General features: G+C 39.2%; 1 protein-coding gene across 1 annotated transcript in view; it reads right to left on the bottom strand.

The window, feature by feature from the left end:
* Window positions 1-27,836, bottom strand: part of Etfa (electron transfer flavoprotein subunit alpha) — a 61,574-nt gene that overhangs the window by 26,409 nt on the left and 7,329 nt on the right. The window contains exons 2-9 of the mRNA XM_021171712.3: window positions 17,090-17,236; window positions 12,999-13,080; window positions 12,817-12,899; window positions 9,360-9,459; window positions 7,917-8,027; window positions 6,993-7,094; window positions 5,699-5,767; window positions 2,907-2,989 (exon numbers count right to left, since the gene is read on the bottom strand). Coding sequence (XP_021027371.1) covers window positions 2,907-2,989; window positions 5,699-5,767; window positions 6,993-7,094; window positions 7,917-8,027; window positions 9,360-9,459; window positions 12,817-12,899; window positions 12,999-13,080; window positions 17,090-17,236 — 777 coding nt within the window. The remainder of the gene's footprint in view (window positions 1-2,906; window positions 2,990-5,698; window positions 5,768-6,992; window positions 7,095-7,916; window positions 8,028-9,359; window positions 9,460-12,816; window positions 12,900-12,998; window positions 13,081-17,089; window positions 17,237-27,836) is intronic.

Below are 27,836 nucleotides of genomic sequence, written 5' to 3' on the forward strand. Positions count from 1 at the left end.
CAAGGGGGAAAGGCCCCTTGTGGGTGGGACCATCTCTGGGCTAGTAGTCTTGGGTTCTATAAGAGAGCAGGCTGAGCAAGCCAGGAGAGGCAAGCCAATAAAGAACATCCCTCCATGGCCTCTGCATCAGCTCCTGCTTTCTGACCTGCTTGAGTTCCAGTCCTGACTTCCTTGGTGATGAACAGCAGCATGGAAGTGTAAGCTGAATAAACCCTTTCCTCCCCAACTTGTTTCTTGGTCATGATGTTTGTGCAGGAATAGAAACCCTGACTAAGACAGGCACTAATGAAATGACAGGCAAAATACAAATGAGTCTGATGGTTTTATGTGTCAATGTTAGTGTTCTGACTTAACAAGTTGCAGTGTGGTTGTGTAGGAAAATGCATGTGTTTGAAACTACGAGGGCATAATATCAAATCATATCTCTCAAATGGTCACACAAACACAAAAGTTTTGCTCTATACCTGCAAATTGATTGTTTCCCAGAAATATTTTAGACCACTGTGTGTGTGTGTGTGTGTAAAAATATATACAATTTATACATCCATGCCTATAATAGTCAATCTTCATTGTCAGCTTAACAGAAGCATGCCTTTGTGAGTGCTTTTGAGGGTATTTTGCTTAGCAGGACAGGGAAACCCACTCCGAAAGTGGATGATTCTATCCCATGGGCTGGGATTCCTGACAGAATGAAGAGAGGAGAATGAGCTGAGCACCAGCATTCATCTGTTTCCTGACTGTGTGACCTTACTGAGTTCTTGTCCAGTCTTCCTCACCATGATGGACTGACCCTGAAACCGTGAGCCAAGGTAAACCTTCCTTCCTTCAGTTTCTTTTGTCTGGTATTTTGCCTCAGCAACAGGACAAGTAACTAGCATAGTGCCCAAATAGAGAGTTAATACACTATAATTCTCTGATGGGGTTATAGGAGCAATGTTAAAGTCTTCAAAGCATTTAATGTTTAATCTCCTCATGAGCAAAATTCGATAGTTCTATATTCTAAGAGGAGTGCTGAATAAAGCTGACTGCATGAAACTTACTTACAATACAAGAACGGATGCCACCAGCCACTCCCTGAACTCTGCTCCTATTTAAGAACTATGAATGCCCCCTTTCTGTCACAGCAAGTCTGCTTGCTACTTCAGAGTACACACTGAATTTCCTATAAAAGTAGTTTTGATTAGGAAGCTGTTGATCTTTTATGAATTCAAGCCTAAATGTGTCTACTCACATAAAACTGTACATGCAAGATTTCCACAAAAAATATATGTGTGCCACACCTAATTAAATGTCATGGATGGCTCCAGCTCATCTGCTCAATAAATCTACTTTCATAGCCAGACTAATGTGGTATGACAAGCAAGTCAGTCACACAGTGCTTTGACTTAATTTATGAATAGTTTTAGTGCTATATTCAGTACTGAGACGGTCTCTGCTTCAAGTAAGCTAAGCAACACAAAATATATTAACCAAAAGAAGAAAGATTGCTTCATTGAACTTTGTTAAAATGAAACATTTCTTCTCATCAAAAGAAAAAGAACAGGAGAGTCCTAGCATGGGGAAAAAGAATCACAGTACATACCTCAAAAATAATTTGTATACAAACTATATAAAGGCGCTCCAGAAAAAGACAATAAAAAGATAAGCAATTCAACTTTAGAAGGACAGATATTTCAAAACAAGCTTCAAAGAAAAGTCTTAAAGGAGTTGGGGGACAGGAAATCACAATCAAAATATTTTGTATAAAAAGGTTTTAAAAGATGATTTTTGAAGTCATCATCTAATAAACTAGGGCACTAGGAAATCTTAATGGATGTGATATAATAATATCTTGTTTTTTGTTTCTTTTTTGGGGGGTGGGGGTGGGGAGGGGGTTCGAGACAGGGTTTCTTTGTGTAGCCCTGGCTGCCCTGGAACTTTCTCTGTAGACCAGGCTCGCCTCGGACTCAGAAATCTGCCTGCCTCTGCCTCCCCAGTGCTGGGATTAAAGGCGTGCGCCTGGCTTAATATCTTGTTTTGAAATAACAAAAGAACACGTTGTTTTGAGTTACATAAAAATATTTTCCTCATGTCTCATGCAATATAAATTTAAACTGAAAAAATGATTCAATACATTACTTATGAAATATGAATGGTCAGAAGATGTTTTAAAAGACTCAACTTTCAAGTCAACATTTCTTATATTTCCCTTTTAAGTTCTGCAAAGGGTTTTAGAATATCTTATCTGGCTAGGTGTGGTGGCTTAAGCCTGAAATCCTAGCACTTGGGAGGCTAAAGCAAGATGACTGCTAAGCTCTCAGACAGACTGAGATTCCGTCCCATCCTCTTGGCAAAAAGGAATATTCTAGCAGTACTTATCTGTAAAGATCAAAATTCCCTGAAATTCATGCAAACATAAAAATGTAGAACTAAACTAGGTACTCAGGAGCACACAAGACTGTAAGTGTCACTAGTAGTTTCTAATGACAAAGGTCCATGAACATAGGCTCAATTAGAATAGGTTAGTTGTTGGAACTGCTTTTAGACTTTATGAACAATAAATATTATCAATGTAAATTTATAATAGCAATAGTAGATAGGAATGTAGGTCAGTGGACTAGCACTAAGTTCTCTCTCTACCACATCACACACACAGAATACCAACAAAGGCAATGGCAATAGTAACACAGCACTGTGACCTCATAATGCTTTAAATCTTTTTGCAAAAAGTTCCTAATTTAAAAATTGCTAAGCATTTTATTAAGATCAAAAACCTCCAGATCTTGTGAGGACACATTCACCATCATAATGGTTAGCTGTATAGGATCACTGACTAAGACATAAATCACAGAAATTATTGTCCAACAAATACATACAGTGCTGATCCCCACAGAATTCTGCAGGGTGTATTTTATTGCAATACTTACTGGAGCTACTATTTTTCCTGTCTGACCAACTTGCATGTCATTGGGAACAAAGCCAGCATCAACAGCAGCTCGGGAAGCACCAACTGAAAGGGAGGAAGTGTCATATTTTCAAGCTCTATTATTCAGCTAGTGAGACAGTCACCAAAAACTACAAAATAACATTCTAATATTTTACAGTCAAAAAGTATTGTATACAGAACTCACTTTTGAAAAAGAAAATCCTGATTAACGATTTGTAACTGATCAAGGATTCTAAACACTAAATACAAGTACATTTCTCAAGAAAATAATTTTCATTGTATGCTATACTCACAAATTTCTTTGTTTTTGTTTGTTTTTGAGACAGGGTCTCTCTATGTAGTCCTGGCTATCCCAGAGCTCACTATGTAGACCACATTGGCCTTGAACTCACAGAGATCCTCCTGTCTGGGCTTTCTGCATATTTGAAGGCATACACCACTGCTCCAGGTATAAAAAATGCTGTATAATACCATTACCTCTTATGATCAGATAAAATCATATTCAATGCAAGATTGAGGTTTAACAAGTATCTCATATTAAATTAATAAATAAAAATGTAACTGGTTTCTTCTCCACAGGAGATCTATTCGTAGGGCAGAAGCACCCCTTCTGGAGAGTGAAGGAAAGGGATTCAAGCATTCCTTCTGTGTTCTGTTGCAATAATTTATTCTACCTGTTGTAGTTTCCTAAGATGATTAAACTTAGATTGCCTTTCTTTTCTAATACACATTTAGTACTATACATTTCCCTATAAGAGATCATCCTGGTGGTACAGGTCTGGACTCCTAGCTATATGGGAGGCTGAAGCAAAAGGATCATAAGGCCAGAATGGGCAAGGTATCGAGACTGTCTCAAAGATTTGGAATTTAAAAATGAACAAATAAATAAAAGGGGGTGGGGAGCATGTAGATATAGCTCAATAGTGGAGTTCTTGCCTAACTTGTGAGAAGCCCTTAGTTCACTGCCTAGCACTTAGGATAAATTCCCCTCCCCCATACCACTGACTTTACTGTACCATACATCTTTTTTTCACTCAGCTTAAAATATTTCTTTTGAAATGTGTTTCTTTACTCATGTTACACAGAAATGTGCTGTTTAATCTCTCCATACATCTTGGGATTTTTCAGTTACGTTTCAGTTACAGACATCTAGCTCAAGCTAAAAACAGAGCATAAGTCCTCCTCCTTTACATTCATGAAGGGGTTATATGGTCCCAAATACAGTCTTCCTTGGTGAATGCTCTGTCACCTTGAAAATTTGCTGTTGTGTAACAAAGACATCAATAGATGTTAATTTAATCCAGCTAATTACTGAATTCAACTGAGTTTCCCTGTTAGTTCTCTACATTCCATGGGTACAGAATTCTGGGTCACTGGGGTTTTTCCTCTCAACACATGAAGTCTTACACCCCATTCTCATCTTACATGATTTCTGAAAAGACCAATGGACTTATCTTTGCTACTTTTATAGGGTAAGACTTTTGTTCCTCCACTTTGGTTTCTTTCATCTTTTATCTTCATCTTTGACTTGTTATAGCTTGGAACTTACACATATACATTGGTGTTTTCTGTGCTTCCTGGATCTTTGCTCGGGTATGGCGTGATCCTACAACTTCTCAAGCTTTGCTGTACCAACCCCTCCTGTTCTTTTCTCCCACCTCCATCATACCCAGTACTCTTCAGTTGTAGTCGGTTTTTACCGTGTCACTTGTACTTTTTTTTTTTTTTTTTTTTTTTTTTTTTTTTTTGTTTTTTCGAGACAGGGTTTCTCTGTGTAGTCCTGGCTGTCCTGGAACTCACTTTGTAGACCAGGCTGGCCTCGAACTCAGAAATCCGCCTGCCTCTGCCTCCCGAGTGCTGGGATTAAAGGCGTACGCCACCACGCCCGGCTGTCACTTGTACTTTTTAAGTGTCCTTGAGGTCCTGGGTATTTCAGTGTTGATTTCTAACTCTTTTTATCTTTGCTTTTTAGCTTTAAGCATATCTGTGGCACAGCTTCAGGCCCAGACATTCTTTCCTCATCCTTCCAGTTTACTATGCTTATAAGATGCAGTCATTTCTGTTTCCATGGGGTTTTTAAATCTTTGTCAATGTTTTAGTTCTTTCTCACAAGAAAGAAAAACAGTGTGCATATGTAAGTTCATCAGGAGTCAGAGCATGTGTGGAGGTGGAGAACAGCGGGCAGTAGTCTGCAGTAGGCTCTGAAGTTGGCACTTCAGTATTTTACAAATCAAAACTAGGTAAGATTCTTAAGAGTTGGCAATTGTAAAACTGCCACACACATTCTTCAAAAATTACTAGGACACTCTCCTCCCTTTATAGATGTTTCAGTTTTGGTCTAAGAAAACCACTGCAGAAAGAATAAAGTAAATAATGGTCAAAACTGGAAATCATGTTAAACAAAGTAAGTCAGATACAAAAAAGTAAGTATCTTATGTTTTCTCTCATGTGGAATCTAGATTTAAAAAGTAAAGACATGGAAGTAGAAAGAGAATTACATAAAAAGAGAAAGAGAAAAAAGAGGAAGACAGAAAAGAAATAAGTAATAGGGGAAATATGACCAAAGTATTCTATGTACACTAATAGAAATAGAAAGGCCATAGCCAAATGCTATTTTGTATAAATGACAAACAGTCAAACAATAAAGCTAAGTCAATGAAGGAAAAGAAGAAAGCATAATGACCTGAAGTGTTGGAGGACGTACATATAAGCATAAGGAAAAACACTTCCAGCAGAAAGAGAACACTGTGCTACAGAGGAGAATGACCTTACCTGCAGCATGCAGCTGATCTGCCAGGTCATACAGCAGTTTAAAGTTCTCTCCACTCTTCAAACCCCGACCTCATTGTAAACAAACAAACACATAAATAAATAAAATCATGTACATACAAGTTGATCTCTGTAAAATGGTTGCCATTTTATATGCCCAATCTAATGCCCATATTATAAACTGCCACATTAAGCACACAAACCCTTCTTCAAAACCTTTTATGACTGCTATAAAGCATTCATCATTGTAGTTATTTAACTACATAAAGAACACTATGGTATCTGCAGTTTCTCCACTATAATGGAAACACTTGAAGTCCAAGATGCCTGATCCATAGCTCTCTAGCTCATTGCCATATCTGTGGTATTAACATGCAGCTCTTATTAGCACTTGGTAAATATTCCCTGCATAACTAAACAAAACTTCTGGCTAGATTTCAAAATCCTTGAGAGCAAATACACTCTACCTGTTATTTTCATTTCTTCAGGAAATCAGAATGCAACAGGCCCATCAAAAAACATATATGGACTAATATTTCCTGAAAATGCAAGCTGATATACAAGACAAACATCTTTGCAAAATATTAATTCCTTTCCTCTGAATACCACTTGAACAATAGATGGATGTTAGGAACATTAACTATTTTTTTATTGTTTAATTTGGAAAGATTTTAAAATCACATCAATCCTTATCCTCTGAGTCAGTCAGCTGACAAAACTACAAAGGAGCATAATATACAAAAAAAATGTTAAGTCTTACACCACATTCAGGTTCTGATATTAACTGTGAAGGGCTTTCCAAGTGTCATCCACACAGACCAGTATAACATTCAAAATCATTAAAAGTAAAATGGAGTAGGGGATTTATATACAACTCTGAGATTCTAACCACTTTTTCTATAATTCAGAAGCCAATCAAATGCCACAGAAAAACATGGACGTTTGTAAAACCGAGATACCATGTGGCAGAGATGTGCAGATGAAATTTGTGCCCTGCTCCCCAGTGTCAGATGTGAGACAAGAAACCCATATTCTATTTATGATCTAATTTCATATTCCTGGTAAAATATGACTAATACTTGCAACTTACCAACTTCTGTCATTTGTAAAGAAAAAGTAAAACAAAAACGCCTATATTCTAGATTACAGATTCAGCTCTACAGTAGTATAGAGCTTGCTTACCAGTACCCTGAGTTCTATCCCCAGAACCACCAAAACCTAAATAAAAGTCTGTTCCTTTAATGAGGTCTGTGCACTACATAGCTTATGTCATCTTTTAAATGACTACTGCACTTACCACCAGATACCACCACTTTGGCACCAGTTAGTTCTGGTCGGTCACTTTTTGTCAATTTCTGGTCAAGCCACTCTGATATTCCCACTGATGAAGAACTTGGTGCTGCATACATTGACAAATTAAAAATGATGTTGACTTCAAATATATAGTAGTAATTATTTTTAAGACCAACACAAAAACATCCAATACTAGAAAACTTAAGTTCCTACATTTTCACAGTCCCAAATTCATTTTCTTTAATTAAAAAGTGTTAAGAGGGTACGACTCTTGAGAAGTTGATACTACTCATAAGTTCATCTGTAAAAACCAGAATAACCCATTCTCTCTAGTGTTCAAATAAGATGCCAGACATGTTAAAGTGGAAGTCCTATTTCTACCATTATTACATTCTCCTATTATGTTGAATCACTCAAATACCACCCTAGGAAAGAGTAATGAGTTAAACAGCCCCAACATAAATGTAAGTTTCATCGTAATTGATCTCCTCTCCTACTTTTTAATCTACCAAAGTGATTATCCTTGTACAAAGATGATGTGAAACAGACATAAATTATAACTATTTACATAACTTTGGAATATGAATCAGTTGAATTTTTACTTTGCGTTACAAGTTAAAGTAGACACCAACCCGTATTCTTTTTTTTAAAGATTTATTTATTTATTTATTTATTTATTTATTTATTTATTATATGTAAGTACACTGTAGCTGTCTTCAGACACACCAGAAGAGGGCGTCAGATCTCATTATGGGTGGTTGTGAGCCACCATGTGGTTGCTGGGATTTGAACTCTGGACCTTCAGAAGAGCAGATGGGTGCTCTTACCCACTGAGCCATCTCACCAGCCCCACCAACCCGTATTCTAATCTAAGCCAAACAAACAAAAAATGCCAACCTATCGAAAAGGCTCATATGAGAATGCTTACCCTTTTCTGAACTAGCACTACCTCCACTTGCTGCTGCAGCCTCAAAAGATGTTCCTCGAACAGAAAACACCTTTACTTTCTCGTCACACTTTACTGTACACAACGCATTTCCTGAAACACAAAATTTATTATGAGGGAGGAATGCCAAAAGTATTCCTGTCAGGCTCAGAATTCATTTTACAAAAATGAGGCAAAAATAACGATGGGCAAGTTGTTTCCTACCCCTGCTAAGTCTAGGAGAGGAGGAACACCAGAGAGAAGACCGTCACCAGGGGCCACCTGTACAGCCAGAGTTACTGCCTGGCATCAACACACAGAGGCAGGTGGCTGTAGTGAGAAGGCACCTCTCAGTGGGAGTGGGAAGGAAGCTTCTTTCTCCCAAATCAGCTCTATCAGTAACCTAAAAATATGAACTGCTATACCTTAATACAAATGCAACTGCTGTACATAACAGAGGAAGATAATGCGAAAGCATGACAGGACATAAAATACAAGTTCAGAGGAACCAAAGGTTTAAAAGGATTAAAAGGATTAGACATTTCGCATTTTGAGTGACTGACACTATGACCAAATACTTGAATACCACTGAAGATTACAGGTCTGACGAGACATACAACAACTTTAACCAGTAACCAAAATTGTTGCCTTCTCCAGTCCCACTGGAGATCAATGTGCTTAGAAATAATCAAGTAAAGAGATGCTGAAATGAATTGTTTAATGCACATTGAACTTCAACTGCACATTGAAAGCAAAGACTGAGAAAACTATTTTAAAAAGAGTTTGCCTTTCAAGGTACTACTTACAAAATATAGCTACTTAAACAAGACCTGACCAATGATAATAGCAACAGACATGCTGATATGGAAAGGGTGAAGCCTCACAAGTCCCATCACTAGACAAAGAAGCACAGGACAGCAATGACTGCTGAGAGAGGAGAACTAGTCTCTCTCAGGTATGAGCCCTTTAATTGGTTATCCAATACAACTGGCTATCCAAACAGAAGTAGCCAGCTCTGAAATCTTATACACACAAGCAAACTAAACAGACAGAGTAGTTGTATTTATACAGTCATGCATATGTGTATGTAACAGTAATAAAGAAAAATGGGCCATCAACTGACAGAAAAGGAAATGATAGTAGAGGTTGGAGGGAGGAGTGATATAATTACATCACAATTAAACATTTAAAACACATATATATTGGATGGCAAACTTAATCTTTATTAATCACTGGAGGGAAAGATCTTACTCCATAAACTGTAAGGCCAGTATAAAAGCACTGTGCACATAATAAATCGGACAGTAGCTATTCTCAATTAAAGCATTTTTCAGAAACCTTTAAGATGGTCCATTTAATCGTAGGTTTGTTTCCTAATCCTATTTCTAAGATTTATGTATACTGTAAAAATTAACATGTTGATTAATTATCTTCCTTAGAACTTACCTGCATAGATAGTTCTCACAAATGTGTCAGGTGACTTGATCTCAATGATGTCAGAAACTGGGGCAACATTAAGTTTGGCAGCTACTCTGGGCAGAAGGTTCTTAAAAAAAAAAAAAAAAAAAAAAAAAAGCAGTGAGTTACACAAATGCAAGTTGACTGATACAATGATCGACAGCGGTATCTCCTAAACCCCTTTAAAGGGGTGTAGCTTCTGCATAAATTTTAATTCAAATTCAAATATTTTACACTTCACATATATCTCTGGACAAGGGATATCTAGCTTTTGAGATAGTCTTTGAAATTTAGTACCTACCATTTCTGTATATTAGGAGTTATAGAAGATTTATAGTAATAAGAAGCTGATTCAATTTGATAAATTATGAGATCTACTGCCCTAATAAATATCAAGTACAATATGTGACAGTTATGGATCCCTGAATTTAAACAAGAGAAAGAGAAAAAAAATAGAAAAGTAAAACACTGGAAAAGCTTTTACTATATATATTTACTAGAAAATAGAAAAGAAAAAATTTCAATACATGGTGCAACCTTTGTCAAGTTCATGTTGTAAAAACAGATCAAGCACAGCAGCCTGTGTGTCACACATAAATTGAATATCAAAACAAACACACATGCTCTGGCTGATACAGGCACATAGCAGTTATATGTTATACATGTATAACTTTGTTCTCAGTAGCCAAATCCTTAAGCAGGTCAAAATTGCCTTGGGTGTTAGTTACCACATCTTGTACCGAGAGGAAAGAGAATTTGCATATGTCTAGTTAAAATCCTACTATAACTCTAGGATTCTAAAGCAGAAGAGAGTCACTCAGTGAAGACTGAATTTCCAAGTTCTGGACTGAGGTTCTTTTACATAATATATGTAATTTTAAAAAGAGAAGCATTGCTTTTTTAAAAAGAATTATTTATTTTATGTATGTGAGTAAACTGTAGCTGTCTTCAGAAACACCAGAAGAGGCTTCAGATTCCATTACAGATGATTGTGAGCCACCATGTGGTTGCTGGGAATTGAACTCAGGACCGCTGGCAGAACAGTTAGTGCTCCTAACCACTGAGCCATCTCTCTAGCTCTGAGAAGCATTGATTTTTATCCCACAAAGATAGACTTTTTCGTAGCTCATTCAGTGGCACCTCACTGGTTTCATGACTCTGCTTCTGAAAGGCATTTCAAGATAACACCACAAACTAGTTCTCTCTCTTCTGTAAAGATTCTTCTAAACTACCTGCCATTCTACCTCATTCTGTATTCTCCCACATGTACATATAATTACAATGTACTAGCCTTGACTAGCATGAACTTAATATCCATGCTGTATGACCCGCTAACTAGGAGTCTAAGCACACTGACGGTAGGGGTTGTGTTTTCTAGTTCTCTTCTGTTTTTGTCCTATTTCTACTCAGTGACTTCCTACAAATGATGCTACAAGTACTGACAGGATCAGCCTCCTGACTGCAGAGTTTCTAAAGGAAAAGGTTCTAATTTACATTTTGTCACACCTTCATTAGATAGTAATCCTCTTTCAAACATGAATAAAGAACTCTGGCCTTGACTACTAAAAAGCACCAATGTCAGTTCCCTTGCTCTGAAGATCCTCCTCTCCCACCCTTTCCCCACTCCCATTTCCACTACCCCTCCACCACAGGGGACTCATTTCCACCTTCACTGTGCTCTACCATCCTGCCCAAGTTCCTAAACACCTTCTTCCCTCTGAGGTCCCCTTCCTACTTTCATGACCTATATCCATATATACACACATATAAACATTCAAAGCTAAGAACCAGAGAAATAGTATGTTGTATTTGTCTTTCTGAATCTGGGTCATCTCTGTATTTGAGCTTCCAGATTCATCTATTTTTCTGAAATTTTCATATTTATTTCTTACAGCCCTGCATTCACTCATGTCCTGCATCCATTTATCTGTGGATGGATGTCTAAGCTGGTTCTAGTTCCTTGCTATGGTGTATAATTCCACAGTAAAGTGTGTAAGTATCTCTGAGGTAGGATATAGGGTCCTTTGGGTATAAGCACAGGAATGGTACAGCTGTCTAATATGATAGTTCTACTTGTAATTCTTTGAGAAATATGACTTTCATAATGGCTATACTAGTTTACACTTCCACTGGTAGTAAATAAAGGCTTCTTCTTCCCCTAAATCCTCACCAGAATTCTCTCTCCTTTATTTTCATGATGATGGCTACCCTGATGAGGATGAAGTGAAATCTAAAGTTTTGATGTGCATTTCTTTTATGGTGAAGGAGGTTGTATATTTTTAAGAGTACTTGAATGCCACCCCACCCCCACCCCCACAACCCCTGTGTTGAAGGCCTGGTTCTAGCATTTACTGCATTTGGGAGATGATGGAACTTTTAGGAGATAGGACCTATGGCAAGATAGTTGGTATTATACTAACTTCTCAAAGGAAATATTGAAATGCTCATTTTTTTCTTCACCCTTTTCTTTCCCTCCCTTCTCTCTGCTTTCTGGATACTACAAGATTAGCAATTATATCTTCTCATGTACTTCTATCATGAGCCTTGACCTCCTAATCTACCACAGGGCCAAAGTGACAAGGTGAAATGATTGAAACCATGAGCCAAGATAACATACCTCCTTTTCTCAGGATTTTTTTTTTCACAGTGACTTGCCCTGTGTCTCACAGACTCTAGGCCCTGTGTCTCAGTCAGATGTGTAACAGGCTAGATAAACCCTTTTTGCCTCCATAAATTCATGCCTGCAACTGGGCTCTGGGTCCCCTCCATTCTCCTGTGTCAAGAGACAGTGGTCCAAGCTCTAGCTTGAATAAAGAGACCCTAGTGCCATTACATGGGATTCAGAATGCTCCTTGGTAGTCTTTCTGGGGTTCACGAACATTTCCTGGCACAACAATAAAGAGAGCTTATGATCAAACTACAGCTATCTTTAAGGCTATCCCAAGCCATAACACAGTCCTTCCCAAATCCCTAGAGAAGACAGACTTAGATTTTCTACTATATCCACCAGCCATCCAAGTAAATCATCTCTTAAAATGAATAACTAAGCTGCCTGTCTGTAATCCCTGCATTTGGGAGGCAGAGTCAGATATTTGACACCAGTCTGATCTACAGAGTGAGTACCTGCATAGCTAGGGCTACGGGGAGGGGGGATGGGGGGTGAAGGAGAGGAAGAGGGAGAAAGAAAGAGAAAACACACATACACAAAAATTCCATTTAATAATAATAGTTTTATCTGGGTCAATTCCAAAACCTAAAAGTGACAGGTTAATAAATTATAATAAAATTATAAAATAATAGTTATCTCTGTGACAAAATTTAAAAATCTGATGAAATCTTAAAAGAATAAATGTTAGCAGTATGCCCCTTAGTGCAAGCGTCAGGACTGGCTATTTAAACAAAGACCATTACATTTCCAGCCCAGTGAAATTCATTCACTTCTCACCTTTCCAAAAGCAGATGCTCCAGCACAGATGTGTGTGTAACTGAACTGCTTCTGAGTTTCCAAAATCAATGGTGTGAGTTCCTCTGAGAATTAAACACAGTTGATGAAACACATTTCATGCTGTCTTCATAATCATATATTGAGCAGAAGAGACACTACATTTTCCCACTAGAACACCTCACCTGGAAGGAGGCCTTTGTATGCATCATGCTGAGCCACCAGAACCTTTGCTACACCAGCTACTTTACATAGATCCTGTACCACCTGTGATAAAGAGAAGGGCTTCTAAGTATCCACCAAAAGAAACAATGAACCAACACTGTTAAGTTTTAACCAAGCATAAAATCTTAACAGCCAAGTATGAAAAACTACTTTTTGTTTGTTTTGAGATGGCGTAGAGGAATGCTACCCATAGCCAGGTGTGGTGGTGCATACCTTTATTCCCAGTACTCGGGAGGCAGAGGCAGGTGGATTTCTGAGTTTGAGGCCAGCCTGATCTACAAAGTGAGTTCCAGGATAGTCAGGGCTATACAGAGAAACCCTGTTTCAAAAAGCCAAAAACAGAAAAAAACAAAAAAGAAAAAAGAATGCCACTCATAGGCTCATATACGTGTATGCTTAGTCCCGAGCTGATCAGCTGAACTCTGTGAAAGGACTAAGAGTTATGTTCTTGTTGAAAAGGTGTGTAGATGGGGGGGGGGGGGGGGAGGGGGGGAGGGAGGGGTAGGAGATATGGGGTTGAGGTTTCAAAAGCCCACACAAGGCCTAGTTCTCTCTCTCTCCTTCCCCCCAACCCCTAATCAATCAATCAAATTAAGAAAATGCCCTACAGACTTGCTTACAGCTGATCTTATGGAGTCATTTTCTCTATTGAGGCTCCCTCCTCTCTGATGATGTGTTAAGTTGACATAAAACTATTTAGTAGAGTCAATAAAGATAATTAAAAAAAAATAAAAACATTGCTATGTTGTTTTTTGTTGTTTGTTTTGGTCTTATTTTGGTACTTTCTCCCCAGAAGGGTCTTGTTACCAGCCTTAGCTGGCCTAGTATTCTGTCAACATGGGTGCTGGGCATCAAACCTGGGCCCTCAGCAAGAGCAGTCTGCATGTTTAAACAATGAGCTATCTCCCCAGCCCTTTCTAAAAAAAATTCTTAAAGAAAATGACAAGCTAACTGATTTTACTATGAACTGACATAATCAGTTACACTATAAAAATTCTACCTTAAAAAACAAAAGGAGTTCAAGGCCAGCCTGGTCTACAAAGTGAGTTCCAGGACAGCCAGGGCTATACAGAGAAACCCTGTCTTGAAAAACAAACAAACAAGCAAAAACAAACAAACAAACAAAAGAACTGGGCTGAAGAAACAACTCAGCAGTTAAGAGCACTTGCTGCTCTCAAAGGTGACCTAGGTTCAGGTCCTAGCATCTACATGGCAGCTCAGAACTATCTGTAACTTGAGTTCCAAGGGTTCTGATAGCCTCTTCTGGTCTCCAGGGCATTGCATGCTTGATTCCTATATGAGTATGGTGGCAAAACTCATATACATGACATAAAAATAAATAAAATCTTTTAAGTTATTTATTTTACATATGTGAGTACACTGTCACTGTCTTCAGACACACCAGAAGAGGGTATCAGATCCCATTACAAATTGTTGTGAGCTACCATGTGGTTGCTGGGAATTGAACTCAGGACCTCTGGAAGAGCAGTCAGTGCTCTTAACCACTGAGCCATTTCTCCAGCCCCAATAAAATCTTTTTTAATACTAATTGATAAACCGAAATCAACAGCCTTTTATTCAAATTTAGCTGAAAACTATGCTTTTTCATTGATGCCAATTTAAATGCATTATTTTAGGAGGAGAAAAGTAAAAACTGGATGTGGTACCCAGTACTTGGGATACTGAGGTAGCAGAATCAGATTTTAAGCCAGTGTGGGATAGAGTGACATCCACTCTCAGAAATACAAAGGGAAAAAAGAAGGAAGAAGAGGAAGGGAGGACTAAAATGAGATTTCTCTCTGTCTCTGTCTCTCTCTGTCTGTCTGTCTCTGTATATCTGTCTGTCTGTCTCTCTCTCTATACACACACACACACACACACACACACACATATATATATATATATATGCACATATGGGTATGTATATGTATATCCAAGACAATAAAACACATTAGACTCAGGATCTGTTAAAAGTGAAGGCAGAACTTCTCTAAAGTTGACTGCACTTAATTTAGCAATAATTTCTTTTGAGAGTAAGATTAATAATTCCAAGAAATAGAGAGAAATCTTCAATTACAGCCCATTGTCAACACAGGGTTTCTGCCTACACACACATACTTACCTTCAACAAAGGAAGGTATTTTCTTGTTTAACTTCTCATTTTTTTTCCTGTTTAGAATTAAGTAGGGATTCTGAGAAACCTTTGACTACTCTGATTTTCTGTACAAAAGGCAATTAGCATTCTTCCTTTAAAGTAACTTTAATATGAGTGGTTTCTGCTTATCAGTCCCATCAGCCATTACTGTCTTCCATTTGCTAATTCACCGATGACTGGGCACAAGAAGCTGGGCCTCCTAACCTCTTCCATGGACTAAAAGGCTCCACAGTATTCACTGAAAGGAGGACACAGGAAGACTCTGCTGGGCTGAGTGCTGAGCAGCACATCACACTGTCTTACACAGAGATACACCAGTATTTAGCATCTCTGGTTTCAAGAAAATTTCCAATTAAGAAACCCACTTAATTCCAAAGTTGCTACACATCAGCCTGGATATAAAGAGAACAGAATTTCCCATTAGAACTTTTTTTAACTGTCAAAATTTCAGTACTACATAGAATAATCACTTTCAGTTTATGATTAACAGCTGAAGAAAACAATACATAACTAAAATCTGTCTACATTATTAGCAGACACCTTTCTTAAAAATAAGAACAAGAAATACACAAGACTGCAAATGATTAAATATCAAGTACTTTAAAGAAATTTTAAAGTAGTTATAATCTCACCAAAACAAATAGATCTAATATCTGTTTATATTTTAAAACTGAGCAGACCAAAAAAAAAAAAATTGGCTTAACTATTATCAGACATCGTGGTAAACAGTAACTGTATAAGATTCAATAATCAGCTGGGTGGTGTTGGTGCACACCTTTAATCCCAGCACTTGAGAGGCAGAGGCAGGCGGATCTCTGAGTTTAAAGAAAGTATGGTCTACAGAGCAAGTTCCAGGACAGTCAGCCAGGGCTACACAGAGAACCCTGTCTCAAAAAAAACAACAACAACAACAAAAAAAAAAACCTAAGAAAAAGGTTCAATAACCATCAAGAGGAGTGGGATAAAGAAACCTACATAACCCAAAACCAGCTGAACAGTCCTAAAAACACCAATTTCACGAAAGGAATTAGAAGTGACACTAACATTCTAACCTGCATTACCATGTGTGCTACATCAACAATTTAATAAAATATGTAGCCTGCTAAAAAGAAACATTCTCTCTCTACACTTACTCTTCATGAAGGCCAAACCCCCTGTCACACACTCAGCAACTCTGATATAGTGGAGGGGAATTGGCATCGAAAACTCTGTAGCCTTTTTTTGGTTTTTCGAGACAGGGTTTCTGTGTGTAGCCCTGGCTGTCCTGGAATTCACTTTGTAGACCAGGCTGGCCTCGAACTCAGAAATCTGCCTGCCTCTGCCTCCCAAGTGCTGGGATTAAAGGCGTGCACCACCACGCCCAGCTAAACTCTGTAGTCTTAATAGGCTCTTGTCTGCACAGCAGAATAAAGTTTCCCAAGAGTTACTTTTCAAAGTTGTTATTTAACAACCACAACAAAACCAACATTTACCACCAGCCATAATTTGAGAAGAATGAAAAGGTTTGAGTTCTTCTACCAATTAAATATTAGCATCTCTGATACTTTACCCAGATTGACTACTTTCTGGAATTAGAAGAAATTAGCAAGTGTACTCATCAGTACAGAAAAAAATCTGCTATTAACCTCTAAGAGGACTCAGATACCATTCTACTTGGTACCTGATGGCACAGGATAGTGCCAGCAGAACTAAATCAGGCATTCCACCTCATTTTGAAAGACAAAATGCTTCATGAGAAAACCTTTTGGCTCTTTTTTCATACACAATAATATCTGTGACACTGGCCATTTAATGAGGACTAGAGCCCAGTTAGAGTCAGCATAATAACTGTTGCCATCTTTCACTGCCTCTTGATGGAGATTATATTTGCTATGGCTGACCTTAAAAAGCTCTTACCTTGTCACACTTGGTTCCAGCTACTAAGCAGGACACTTCACCTCCAAGACGTCCAGCTGCAGTGATGGTATTTAGAGTAATGGGTGCTAGGGAATCATTTGCATGCTCAGCTATTACCAAGGTACTCTGAAAACGGAGCAATAAGGCCTAAAAGAAAAGGAGAAGAACATTAATGTAGTCTTTCAGGATAACTGTTATGCATGTGGGCTTTAAAGAAAACATTCTGATGTGCAATGCTCAGTTTTTCTAAGTGTATTAATAAAATATTCCCTTGGTAGCATAATTAAGCTATCTACCTTTATTATATCAGACCCTTACCTAACAAAAATCAAGATGTCTTATGTCAACTTGACACAAATTAGAGTTATCTGAAAGAAGGGACCTGAATTGAGAAAAGGCTCCTATAAGATCTGGCTATAAGGCATTTTCTTATTTAGTGATTAATGGGGGAGGGTCCAGCCCATTTTGAGTGGTTCCATCCCTGGGCTGGTGGTCCTGGGTTCTACAAGAAAGCAGGCTGAGCAAGTCAGTAAACAGCACCCCTCTATCACATCCTGCCTTCAGGTTGCTGACCTGCTTGAGTCTCTGTCCTGACTTCCTTCGATGATGAAAACCAATGTGGAAGTGTAAGCCAAATAAACCCTTTCCTTCCCAACTTGCTTTTTGGTCATGGTATTTCACTGTAGTAATAGATACGCTAAGACAGTTTTTTTTCTTTCTGTCTGACGTCCTTCTCTCCTTCCTTTACTTTTTAGTGTTTTTCTAGAAAGGGTTTCTTTGTATAGCCCTGGCTAACCTGAAACACTCTGTAGACCAGGCAGGCCTCAAATTCAGTAATCAACCTCCCTCAGTCTCCTGAGTGCTGCAATCAAAGGCATGGAACACCACTGCCTGGCTTAAAATGCAAATTTGTTTGTTTGTTTTTGCTTTTGGTTTTTGAGACAGGGTTTCTCTGTATAGCCCTGGCTGTCCTGGAACTCACTCTGTAGACCAGGCTGGCCTCGAACTCAGAAATCCGCCTGCCTTTGCCTCCTGAGTGCTGGGATTAAAGGCGTGCGCCACCACGCCCAGCTAAGACCTCAATTTTAAATCCTTAAACACAATCTATTAACTGCCAAGCTAGGAATTGGACAAATTCTATCACTGTCTACCTTCAGTTACACACCAGACTTCTACTAAGAATATTGAGACATTAGTATATTCAGAAATAATGGGTTTGAATCAGTTACTAAAGTTGATTTCCATTAATCTGAGGGAAAATCAATCAATACCAAAGTAGCTAAAATCAGAATCCTATTTTTAAGAGATGACACAAAAGGTTGGAGATGGTCATTCCAGTCTGAGCCGGTGCCCTGTGCAGACCTTGGGTGCTAGCTCTGCAACCAGTCCCACAACACAGAGAGGAAACTTGACTCCCAGGTGCTCTAACACACTCAAGATCACAGGATCTCAGGAGCTTGGTCACACCAGGGTTTCAGGATTCCAGAATCAGCTTCACTCCCAGGAACTCTGACACGCCCAGAATCTCAGAATCACAGGATCACAGAGACAGCTGGACTCTGAGTTCTGATACAACCGGGATCAGGAGGGATAGGCTCCAGTCAAAGACAGCCAGGGCAGGTAGCACTAGCAATAACCAGATGGTGTGAGGCAAGCTTAAGAACATAAGCTACAGGAACCAAGATTACTTGACATCAACAGAACCCAGTTCTCCCATCATAGCAAGTCCCTGGGATACACCATCACACCAGAAAAGCAAGATTTGGATCTAAAAATCACTTCTCATGATGATGATAGAGAACTTTTAGAAGGACATAAGTAACTCCCTTAAAGAAATACAGGAGAACAAAGGTAAACAGGTAGAAGCTCTTAAAGAGAAAACATAAAAATCCCTTAAAGAATTACAGGAAAGTACAACCAAACAGGTGAAGGAATTGAACAAAACCATCCAATGTCTAAAAATGGAAGTAGAAACAATAAAGAAATCACAAAGGGAGACAACTCTAGAATTAGAAAACCTAGGAAAAGAGATCAGGAGTCATAGAGGCAAGCATCACCAACAGAATGCAAGAGATAAAGAGAGAACCTCAGCTGCAGAAGATACCATAGAAAACATTGACACAAAAGTCAAAGAAATGCAAAATGCAAAAAGTTCATAACCCAAAACATCCAGGAAATCCAGGACACAATGAGAAGACCAAACCTAAGGATAATAGGTATAGAAGAGAGTGAAAATTCCCAAGTTAAAGGGCCAGTAAATATCTTCATCAAAATTATAGAAGAGCCGGACAGTGGTGGTGCACACCTTTAATCCCAGCACTTGGGAGGCAGAGGCAGATAGATTTTTTGAGTTCGAGGCCAGCCTGGTCTACAGAGAAAGTTCCAGGACAGCCAGGGCTACACAGAGAAACCCTGTCAAAAAAAAAAAAAAAAAAAAAAAAAAAAACAAAAAAAACACCCTAACCTATGGAAAGAGATGTCCATGAACATACAAGAAGCCTACAGAACACCAAATAGATTGGACCAGAAAAGAAATTCCTCCTGTCAAATAATAATCAAAACACCAAATGCACAAAAAAAGGAAGAATATTAAAAGCAGTAAGGGAAAAAGGTCAAGTAACATATAAAGGCAGACCTATCAGAATTACACCAGACTTCTCACCAGAGACTATGAAAGCCAGAAGATCTTGGGCAGATGTCATACAGGACCCAGCATTTTGCTGCATACAGGAAATGCACCTCAATGACAAAGACAGACACTACCTCACAGTAAAAGCCTAGAAAACAATTTTCCAAGCAAATGGTTCCAAGAAACAAGCTGGACTAGCCATTCTAATATCGAATAAAATCGACTTTCAACCTAAAGTTATCATAACAGATGAGGAAGGACACTTCATACACATCAAAGGAAAAATCTACAAAGAAGAATTCTCAATTCTGAACATCTATGCTCCAAATGCAAGGGCAGTCACATTCATAAAAGAAACTTTACTAAAGCTCAAAGCACACATTGCACCTTACACAATAATAGTGGGAGACTTCAACATCCTACTCTCATCAATGGACAGATCCTGGAAACAGAAACTAAACAGAGACACAGTGAAACTAACAGAAGTTATAAACCAAATGGATTTAACAGATATCTATAGAACATTTCAACCTAAAACAAATGAATATACCTTCTTCTTACCACCTCATGGTACCTTCTCTAAAATTTACCATATAATTCGTCACAAAACTGACCTCAACAGATACAAGAAAATTGAAATAATCCCATGCAACCTATCAGATCACCACACACTAAGGCTGGTCTTAAATTCCAACAAAAACAATGGAAAACACACATACACATAGAAGCTGAACAATGCTCTATTCAATGATAACTTGGTCAAGAAAGAAATAAAGGAAGAAATTAAAGACTTTAGAATTTAATAAAAATGAAGGCACATCATACCAAAACTTATGGGACACAATTAAAGCAGTGCTAAGAGGAAAACTCACAGTTCTAAGTGCCTCCAAAGAGAAACAAGAGAGAGCTTACACTACTAGCTTAACAGCACACCTGAAAGCTCTAGAACAAAAAGAAGCAAATACACCCAAGATGAATAGACTGCAGGAAATAATCAAACTCAGTGCTGAAATCAACCAAGTAGAAACAAAAAGAACTACACAAAGAATCAACAAAACCAGGAGCTGATTCTTTGAGAAAACCAACAAGCTAGATAAACCCTTAGTCAGACTAATCAGAGAGCACAAAGACAGTATTCAAATTACCAAAATCAGAAATGAAAAGGGAGAGATAACAACAGAAACTGAGGAAATTAAAAAAAAAACAAACAACAACAACAACAACAACAACAAAAAAAACCCACACAGGTCCGACTACAAAAACCTATACTCAACAAAACTTGGAAATCTGGATGAAATGTGTTGTGGATAGTTTTGGGGCTAATTATATTTGATATTAATTCTGTTCTCCTGAGAGTGGTTGTGAACAAGGAACAAGTAAGCACTCAGGTGATTTCCTGTAAACCTGCTTCCCACCTTAATTTGTAAAATAAAGGAGAGCTGATGATTAGGCAGATAAAAGGGAAGGTGGAGAAGAAGGTGGGAGAGAGAAGAAGGAGAAAATGGAAGAGGTAGAGGACAAAGAGGAGGGGGAAGAAGAAAAGCAGAGCAGAAGCACATGGCCTGGAGAAACTGCAAGTTCTATGGGGTCTCATAGATGAGGAAGGTGGTAGTGTAGTGGTAGATCTGCCCAATCTAGAAGCACAGCATGTATTCATATTAATTGTGTTGGTTTTTTTCATTGCCAGGGAATATTCGGGTGGAAATTTATTGCAACAGACTCTACTACAAAAACCTATACTCAACAAAACTTGGAAATTTGGATGAAATGGACAATTTTCTAGACAGATACCAGGTTTCAAAGTTAAATCGGGATCAAATAAACCATCAAAAGAGTTCCATAACCCCTAAAGAAATAACAGCATTCATTAAAAGTCTCCTAACCTCTATTGAAGAAGTATAGCAAAGTAAAAACAAAATTCGAGGCTTTTAGGCCCAGGCTTGGGAGTGTGGTCTTTGTGGCTTAGTGCTCCAGGTGCTGGTCATAAAACAGATAGCGACATTCCTTCCTCCACCCACCTGCTTCCTGGGTTCAAAGAGTGTTCATTCAAAGAAAGTCACCCTGACCCACCCTGAACCTGCAATGCAAATGTGCTATTTATTGTTAGGGGCTCTTAGATAGTTAGGGGCTCTTAGAAACTGTCTTGAGAGATAACCTGACACTTGTGACTTTGTACTTCCTTGTGACTCTTAACTGGTATTTTTGGTATTTTCCAACAACGCCCTCCCCACCTCCTTGAGTTGTGGTTTCTTCCTTTAAATACCCCCTTACTCAGCTACTCAGCGCCCACGGTCCTCTACCCCTGCGTGGTGTATGACCGTGGGCCCAAGAGTGCTCTTGAATAAAAATCCTCTTGCAGTTGCAGCAAGACCGTTTCTTGTGTGATTTGGGGTGTCGCCTCTCCTGAGTCAGAACTTGGGGGAGTCCTCACGTTGTGGGTCTTTCACTATAAGTTTCACTGTTTCTGGTTTATGTGGAGTTACTTGATCCAAAGTGGGGAAAAGCCTCGAAGATATGGGCACAGGGGAAAAATTCCTGAATAGAACAGCAATGGCTTGTGCTGTAAGATCGAGAATAGACAAATGGGACCTCATAAAATTGCAAAGCTTCTGTAAGGCAAAAGACACCATCAATAAGACAAAAAGGCCACCAACAGATTGGGAAAGGATCTTTACCTATCCTAAATCAGACAGGGGATCAATATCCAATATATACAAAGAGCTCAAGAAGCTGGATCCCAGAAAATCAAATAACCCCATTAAAAATGGGGCTCAGAGCTAAACAAAGAATTCTCACCCGAGGAATACCGAATGGCTGAGAAACACCTGAAAAAATGTTCAACATCCTTAATCATCAGGGAAATGCAAATCAAAACAACCCTGAGATTCCACCTCACACCAGTCAGAATGGCTAAGATCAAAAACTCAGGTGACAGCAGATGCTGGCTAGGATGTAGAGAAAGAGGAACACTCCTCCGTTGTTGGTGGGATTGCAAGCTTGTACAACCACTCTGGAAATCAGTCTGGCGGTCCCTCAGAAAATTGGACATAGTACTACCGGAGGATCCAGCAATACCTCTCCTGGGCATATATCCAGAAGATGTTCCAACTGGCAAGAAGGACACATGCTCCACTATGTTCATAGCAGCCTTATTTATAATAGCCAGAAGCTGGAAAGAACCCAGATGTCCCTCAATAGAGGAATGGATACAGAAAATGTGGTACATTTACACAATGGAGTACTACTCAGCTATTCAAAAGAATGAATTTATGAAATTCCTAGGCAAATGGATGGACTTGGAGGGCATCATCCTAAGTGAGGTAACCCAATCACAAAAGAACTCACATGATATGCACTCACTAATAAGTGGTATTAGCCCAGAAACTTAGAATACCAAAGATACAAGATACAATCTGCAAAACACATGAAACTCAAGAAGAACAAAGACCAAAATATGAACACTTTGCCCCTTCTTAGAATTGGGAACAAAACACCCATGGAAGGAGTTACAGAGACAAAGGTTGGAGTTGAGACAAAAGGATGGACCATCTAGAGACTGCCATACCCAGGGATCCATCCCATAATCAGCCTCCAAATGCTGACACCATTGCACACACTAGCAAGATTTTGCTGAAAGGACCCTGATATAGCTGTCTCTTGCAAGGCTATGCCGGGGCCTAACAAACACAGAAGTGGATGCTCACAGTCAGCTATTGGATAGATCACAGGGCCCCAATGGAGGAGCTAGAGAAAGTACCCAAGGAGCTAAAAGGGTCTTCAACCCTATAGGTGGAACAACAATATGAACTAACCAGTACCCCCCTCCCCAGCTCATGTCTCTAGCTGCATGTGTATCAGAAGATGACCTAGTTGGCCATCACTGGGAAGAGAGGCCCCTTGGTCTTGCAAACTTTATATGCCTCAGTACAGGGGAACGGCAGGGCCAAGAAGTGGGAGGGGGGAGGGTTTGGGGGACTTTTGGGGTAGCATTGGAAATGTAAATGAAGAAAATACCTAAAAAAAAAAAAGTCTCCTAATCAAAAAAAAAAAAAAAAAATCCCAGGTTTTAGTACAGAATTCTATCACTTCCAAGAAGACCTAATACCAATACTCTTCAAACTATTCCACAAAATAGAAACATGAGGAACACTATCCAATTTGTTCTATAAAGCCAAAATTAGTCTAAACCACACAAAGACCCAACAAAGAAAGAGCAACTTCAATTTCCCTTATGACTATCGATGCAAAAATACTCAATAAAATTCTCACAAACCAAATCCAGAACACATCAAAACAATCATCTATCATGATCAAGTAGACTTCATCCCAGGGATGCAGCGATGGTTCAATATACATAAATCCATCAAAGTAATCCACTATATAAACAAACTCAAAGGGGGGAGAAAAAACACACATAATAATGTCATTAGATTCTGAGAAAGCATTTGACAAAATTCAACACTCCTTCATGGTTAAAGTCTTGGAAAGATCAGGAATTCAAGGCCCATACCTAAACATAGTAAAAGCAATATACAGCAAACCAGTAGCCAACATCAAACTAAATGGAGAGAAACTTGAAGCAATCCTCCCAAAATCAGGGACTACACAAGGCTGCCCACTCTCTCCCTATTCAGTATAGTACTCGAAATCCTAGTCAGAGCAATTAGAAAACAAAAGGAGGTCGAAGGGATACAAATTGGAAAGGAAGAAGTCAAAATATCACTATTTGCAGATGATATGATAGTATACTTAAGTGACCCCAAAAATTCCACCAGAGGACTCTACAGCTGATAAACAACTTCAGTAAAGTGGCTGGATATAAAATTAACGTAAACAAATCAGTAGTCTTCCTTACTCAAAAGATAAACGGCTGAGAAAGAAATTGGGGGAAAGACACCTTCACAATAGTCACAAATAATATAAAATACCTTGGTGTGACTCTAACCAAGCAAGTGATCTGTATGACCAGAACTTCAAGTATCTGAAGAAAGAGATCAAAGACCTCAGAAAATGGAAAGATCTCCCATGCTTGTAGACTGGCAAGATTAATATAGTAAAAATGGCCATCTTGCCAAAAGCAATTTAAGAAGCAATCTCCATCAAAATTCCAACTCAATTCTTCATAGAGTTAGAAAGAGCAATTTGCAAATTCATTTGGAATAACAAAAAACTCAGGGTATCAAAAACTATTCTCAACAATAAAAGAACCTCTGGTGGAAATACCATCCCTGACCTCAAGCTGTACTACAAAGCAATTGTGATAAAACAAACAAACAAACAAACAAACAAACAAACCTGCATGGTACTGGTACAAAAGTAGATCAATGGAATAGAATTGAAGACCCAGAAATAAACCCACACACCTATAGTCACTTGATCTTTGACTAAGGCGCGAAAACCATCAAATGGTGATGGCTAAACTGGAGGTCAGCACGTAGAATGCAAATTGATCCATTCTTCTTTTTTTTTGGGGGGGGGGGGGAGGGGGGTGTCTTTCGAGACAGGATTTCTCTATGTAGCCCAGGCTGTCCTGAAACTCACTTTGTAGACCAGGCTGGTCTCGAACTCAGAAATCTGCCTGCCTCTGCCTCCTGAGTACCGGGATTAAAGGCTTGTGCCACCACCGCCCGGCTTCGATCCATTCTTATATCCTTGTACAAGGTTCAAGTCCAAGTGGATCAAGGACCTCCACATAAAACCAGATACACTGAAACTAATAGAAGAGAAAGTGGGGAAGAGCCTCGAACACATGGGCACAGGGGAAATTTTCCTGAACAGAACACCAATGGCTTATGCTCTTAGATCAAGAATCAATGAGACCTCATAAAATTGCTTCTGTAAGGCAAAAGACACTGTCAATAGGAAAAAAACAGCAACCAACAGATTGGGAAAAGATCTTTACCTATACTACATCTCATAGAGGGCTAATATGCAATATATACAAAGAACTCAAGAAGTTGAACTCCAGAGAATCAAATAATCCTAATAAAAAATGGGGTACAGAGCTAAACAAAGAATTTTCAACCGAGAAATACTGAATGGCTGAGAAGCACCTAAAGAAATGTTCAACATCCTTAGTACTACCTAGGAACCCAGCTATACCACTCCTGGGCATAGGATGTTCCAACATGTAATAAGGACACATGCTCCACTATGTTCATGCAGCCTTATTTATAATAGCCAGAAGCTGGAAAGAACCCAAATGTCCTTCAACAGAGGAATGGATACAGAAAATGTGATACATTTGCACAATGGAGTACTACTCAGCTATTAAAAACAATGAATTCATGAAAGTCTTAGGCAAATGGATGGAACTGGAAAATATCATCCTGAGTGACGTAACCAAATTACAAAAGAACACACATGGTATGCACTCACTGATAAGAGGATATTAGCCCCAAAGCTGGGAATACCCAAGATACAATTCACAGACCACATGAAGCTCAAGAAGAAGGAAGACCAAAGTGTAGATGCTTTGGTCCTTCTTAGAAGGAGGAAAAATACTCATGGGAGCAAATATGGAGACAAAGTTTGGGACAGAGACTGAAGGAAAGGCCATCCAGAGACTGCCTTACTTGGGGATCCATACCATATAGTCACCAAACGCAGACACTATTGTGGATGCCAAGAAGTGCATGCTGACAGGAGCCTGATATAGCTGTCTCATGAGAGCCTCTGCAGAGCCTGACAGATACAGAGGCAAATGCTTGCAGCCAACCATTGGACTAAGTGCAAGGTCCCCAATGGAGGAGTTATAGAAAGGACTGAAGGAGCTGAAGGGGTTTACAACCCCAAAGGAAGAACAATATCAACTAACTAGACACCCCCCACCCCGCAGCTCCCAGGGACTACCACCAACACATGGAGGGACCCATGGCTCCAGCTGCATATGTAGTAGAGGATGGCCTTGTAGGGCATCAGTGGGAGAAGAAGCCCTTGATCCTGTGAAGGCTCAATGCCCCAGTGTTGGGGAATGTGAAATCGGGGAGGCCGGGACTGGGTGGGTGGTTCGGGGAACACCGTCATAGAAGCAGGGGAGGGAAGATAGGATAGGGGGTTTCTAGAGGTGTGTGTGACCAGGAAAGGGGATAACATCTGAAATGTAAATAAAGAAAATAGCCAATAAAAAATATTAAAAAAAAAAAAAAGGTTGGAGATGGTGAAGGCACCTGCCCTATGCCTCAAGTCCTAAGTTCCACCCCAGACTCATGGTGGAAAGAGAGCACTGATTCCACAAGTTGTCTTCTGACCTCCATGTGTGCACTATGGCATGTGCATGCACCTTCAACTGAAAGATGTAATTTTAAACAGTTTTAAAGACACCAAGCAGCAATTTTGCTGGTGTTTCAACTGTTTGAATATGCTTTAAAATTAAAAGGGGGGTGAGCCGAACTCATATCTAGCTCTAACTAGCCAGAATATCAAACCACCACCAAAACATAGTTCATGGTCACCCAGGATATTTTCAAAAAAAACAAGAAAGAAAAAAATAATGAACAAGAACTATCCCCATGCTCAAAGATTCCGTGGGAAGTAAGATTTGTTCCTGTATTACCAATTGTAAGATAGTTTTTCAAATGAAGAGAAGCAAACAGTGAAAGGTGCGGATCATGAAGTAAAATCAGTAGAGGAAAGCAAGTCAGCTTAGGGGTCGACGTGACAAGATGAGAAATGGCAGCAGAGATTCGAGGAAAGGAGAAATATTCTATCTGATCTCATAGGATTGCATGAGAAATGGAGAAAAAGGAAGTTAGATCAAACAGCACAAACTCCACTCGACAAAGCTGTTCACTTCTACAACAGGAGTGAAAAGAGAGCTGCACATCTTTGATTGTTTGCTTCGGTTGTTACAGAAGCCTTCTATGTCCCTCTTTCTCAACTGTGATTCTGCAGTCATCAATACCACGGCAAAAGTATTGCCCTCCCTTGCCCCTTCAGTCAGCAGGAGGCTGGATCATAGACTTACACATGGTTTTGGCTACAGTGCAGACCACAGACATCCACACTGTCCTTAGCATCAGCAGATGCTACTGACCTTAGCATGGTCTCCTGAGGCAGTGTAAAGCACGGACGTCAGCTCGGTCCTACACCACTGCATGGCCCTGGACACCAATCACA

This window comes from Mus caroli, unplaced genomic scaffold (assembly GCF_978045245.1).
Source record: "Mus caroli unplaced genomic scaffold, Mus_caroli_1 scaffold_11, whole genome shotgun sequence".
In the NCBI taxonomy this organism is placed as follows: domain Eukaryota; kingdom Metazoa; phylum Chordata; class Mammalia; order Rodentia; family Muridae; genus Mus; species Mus caroli.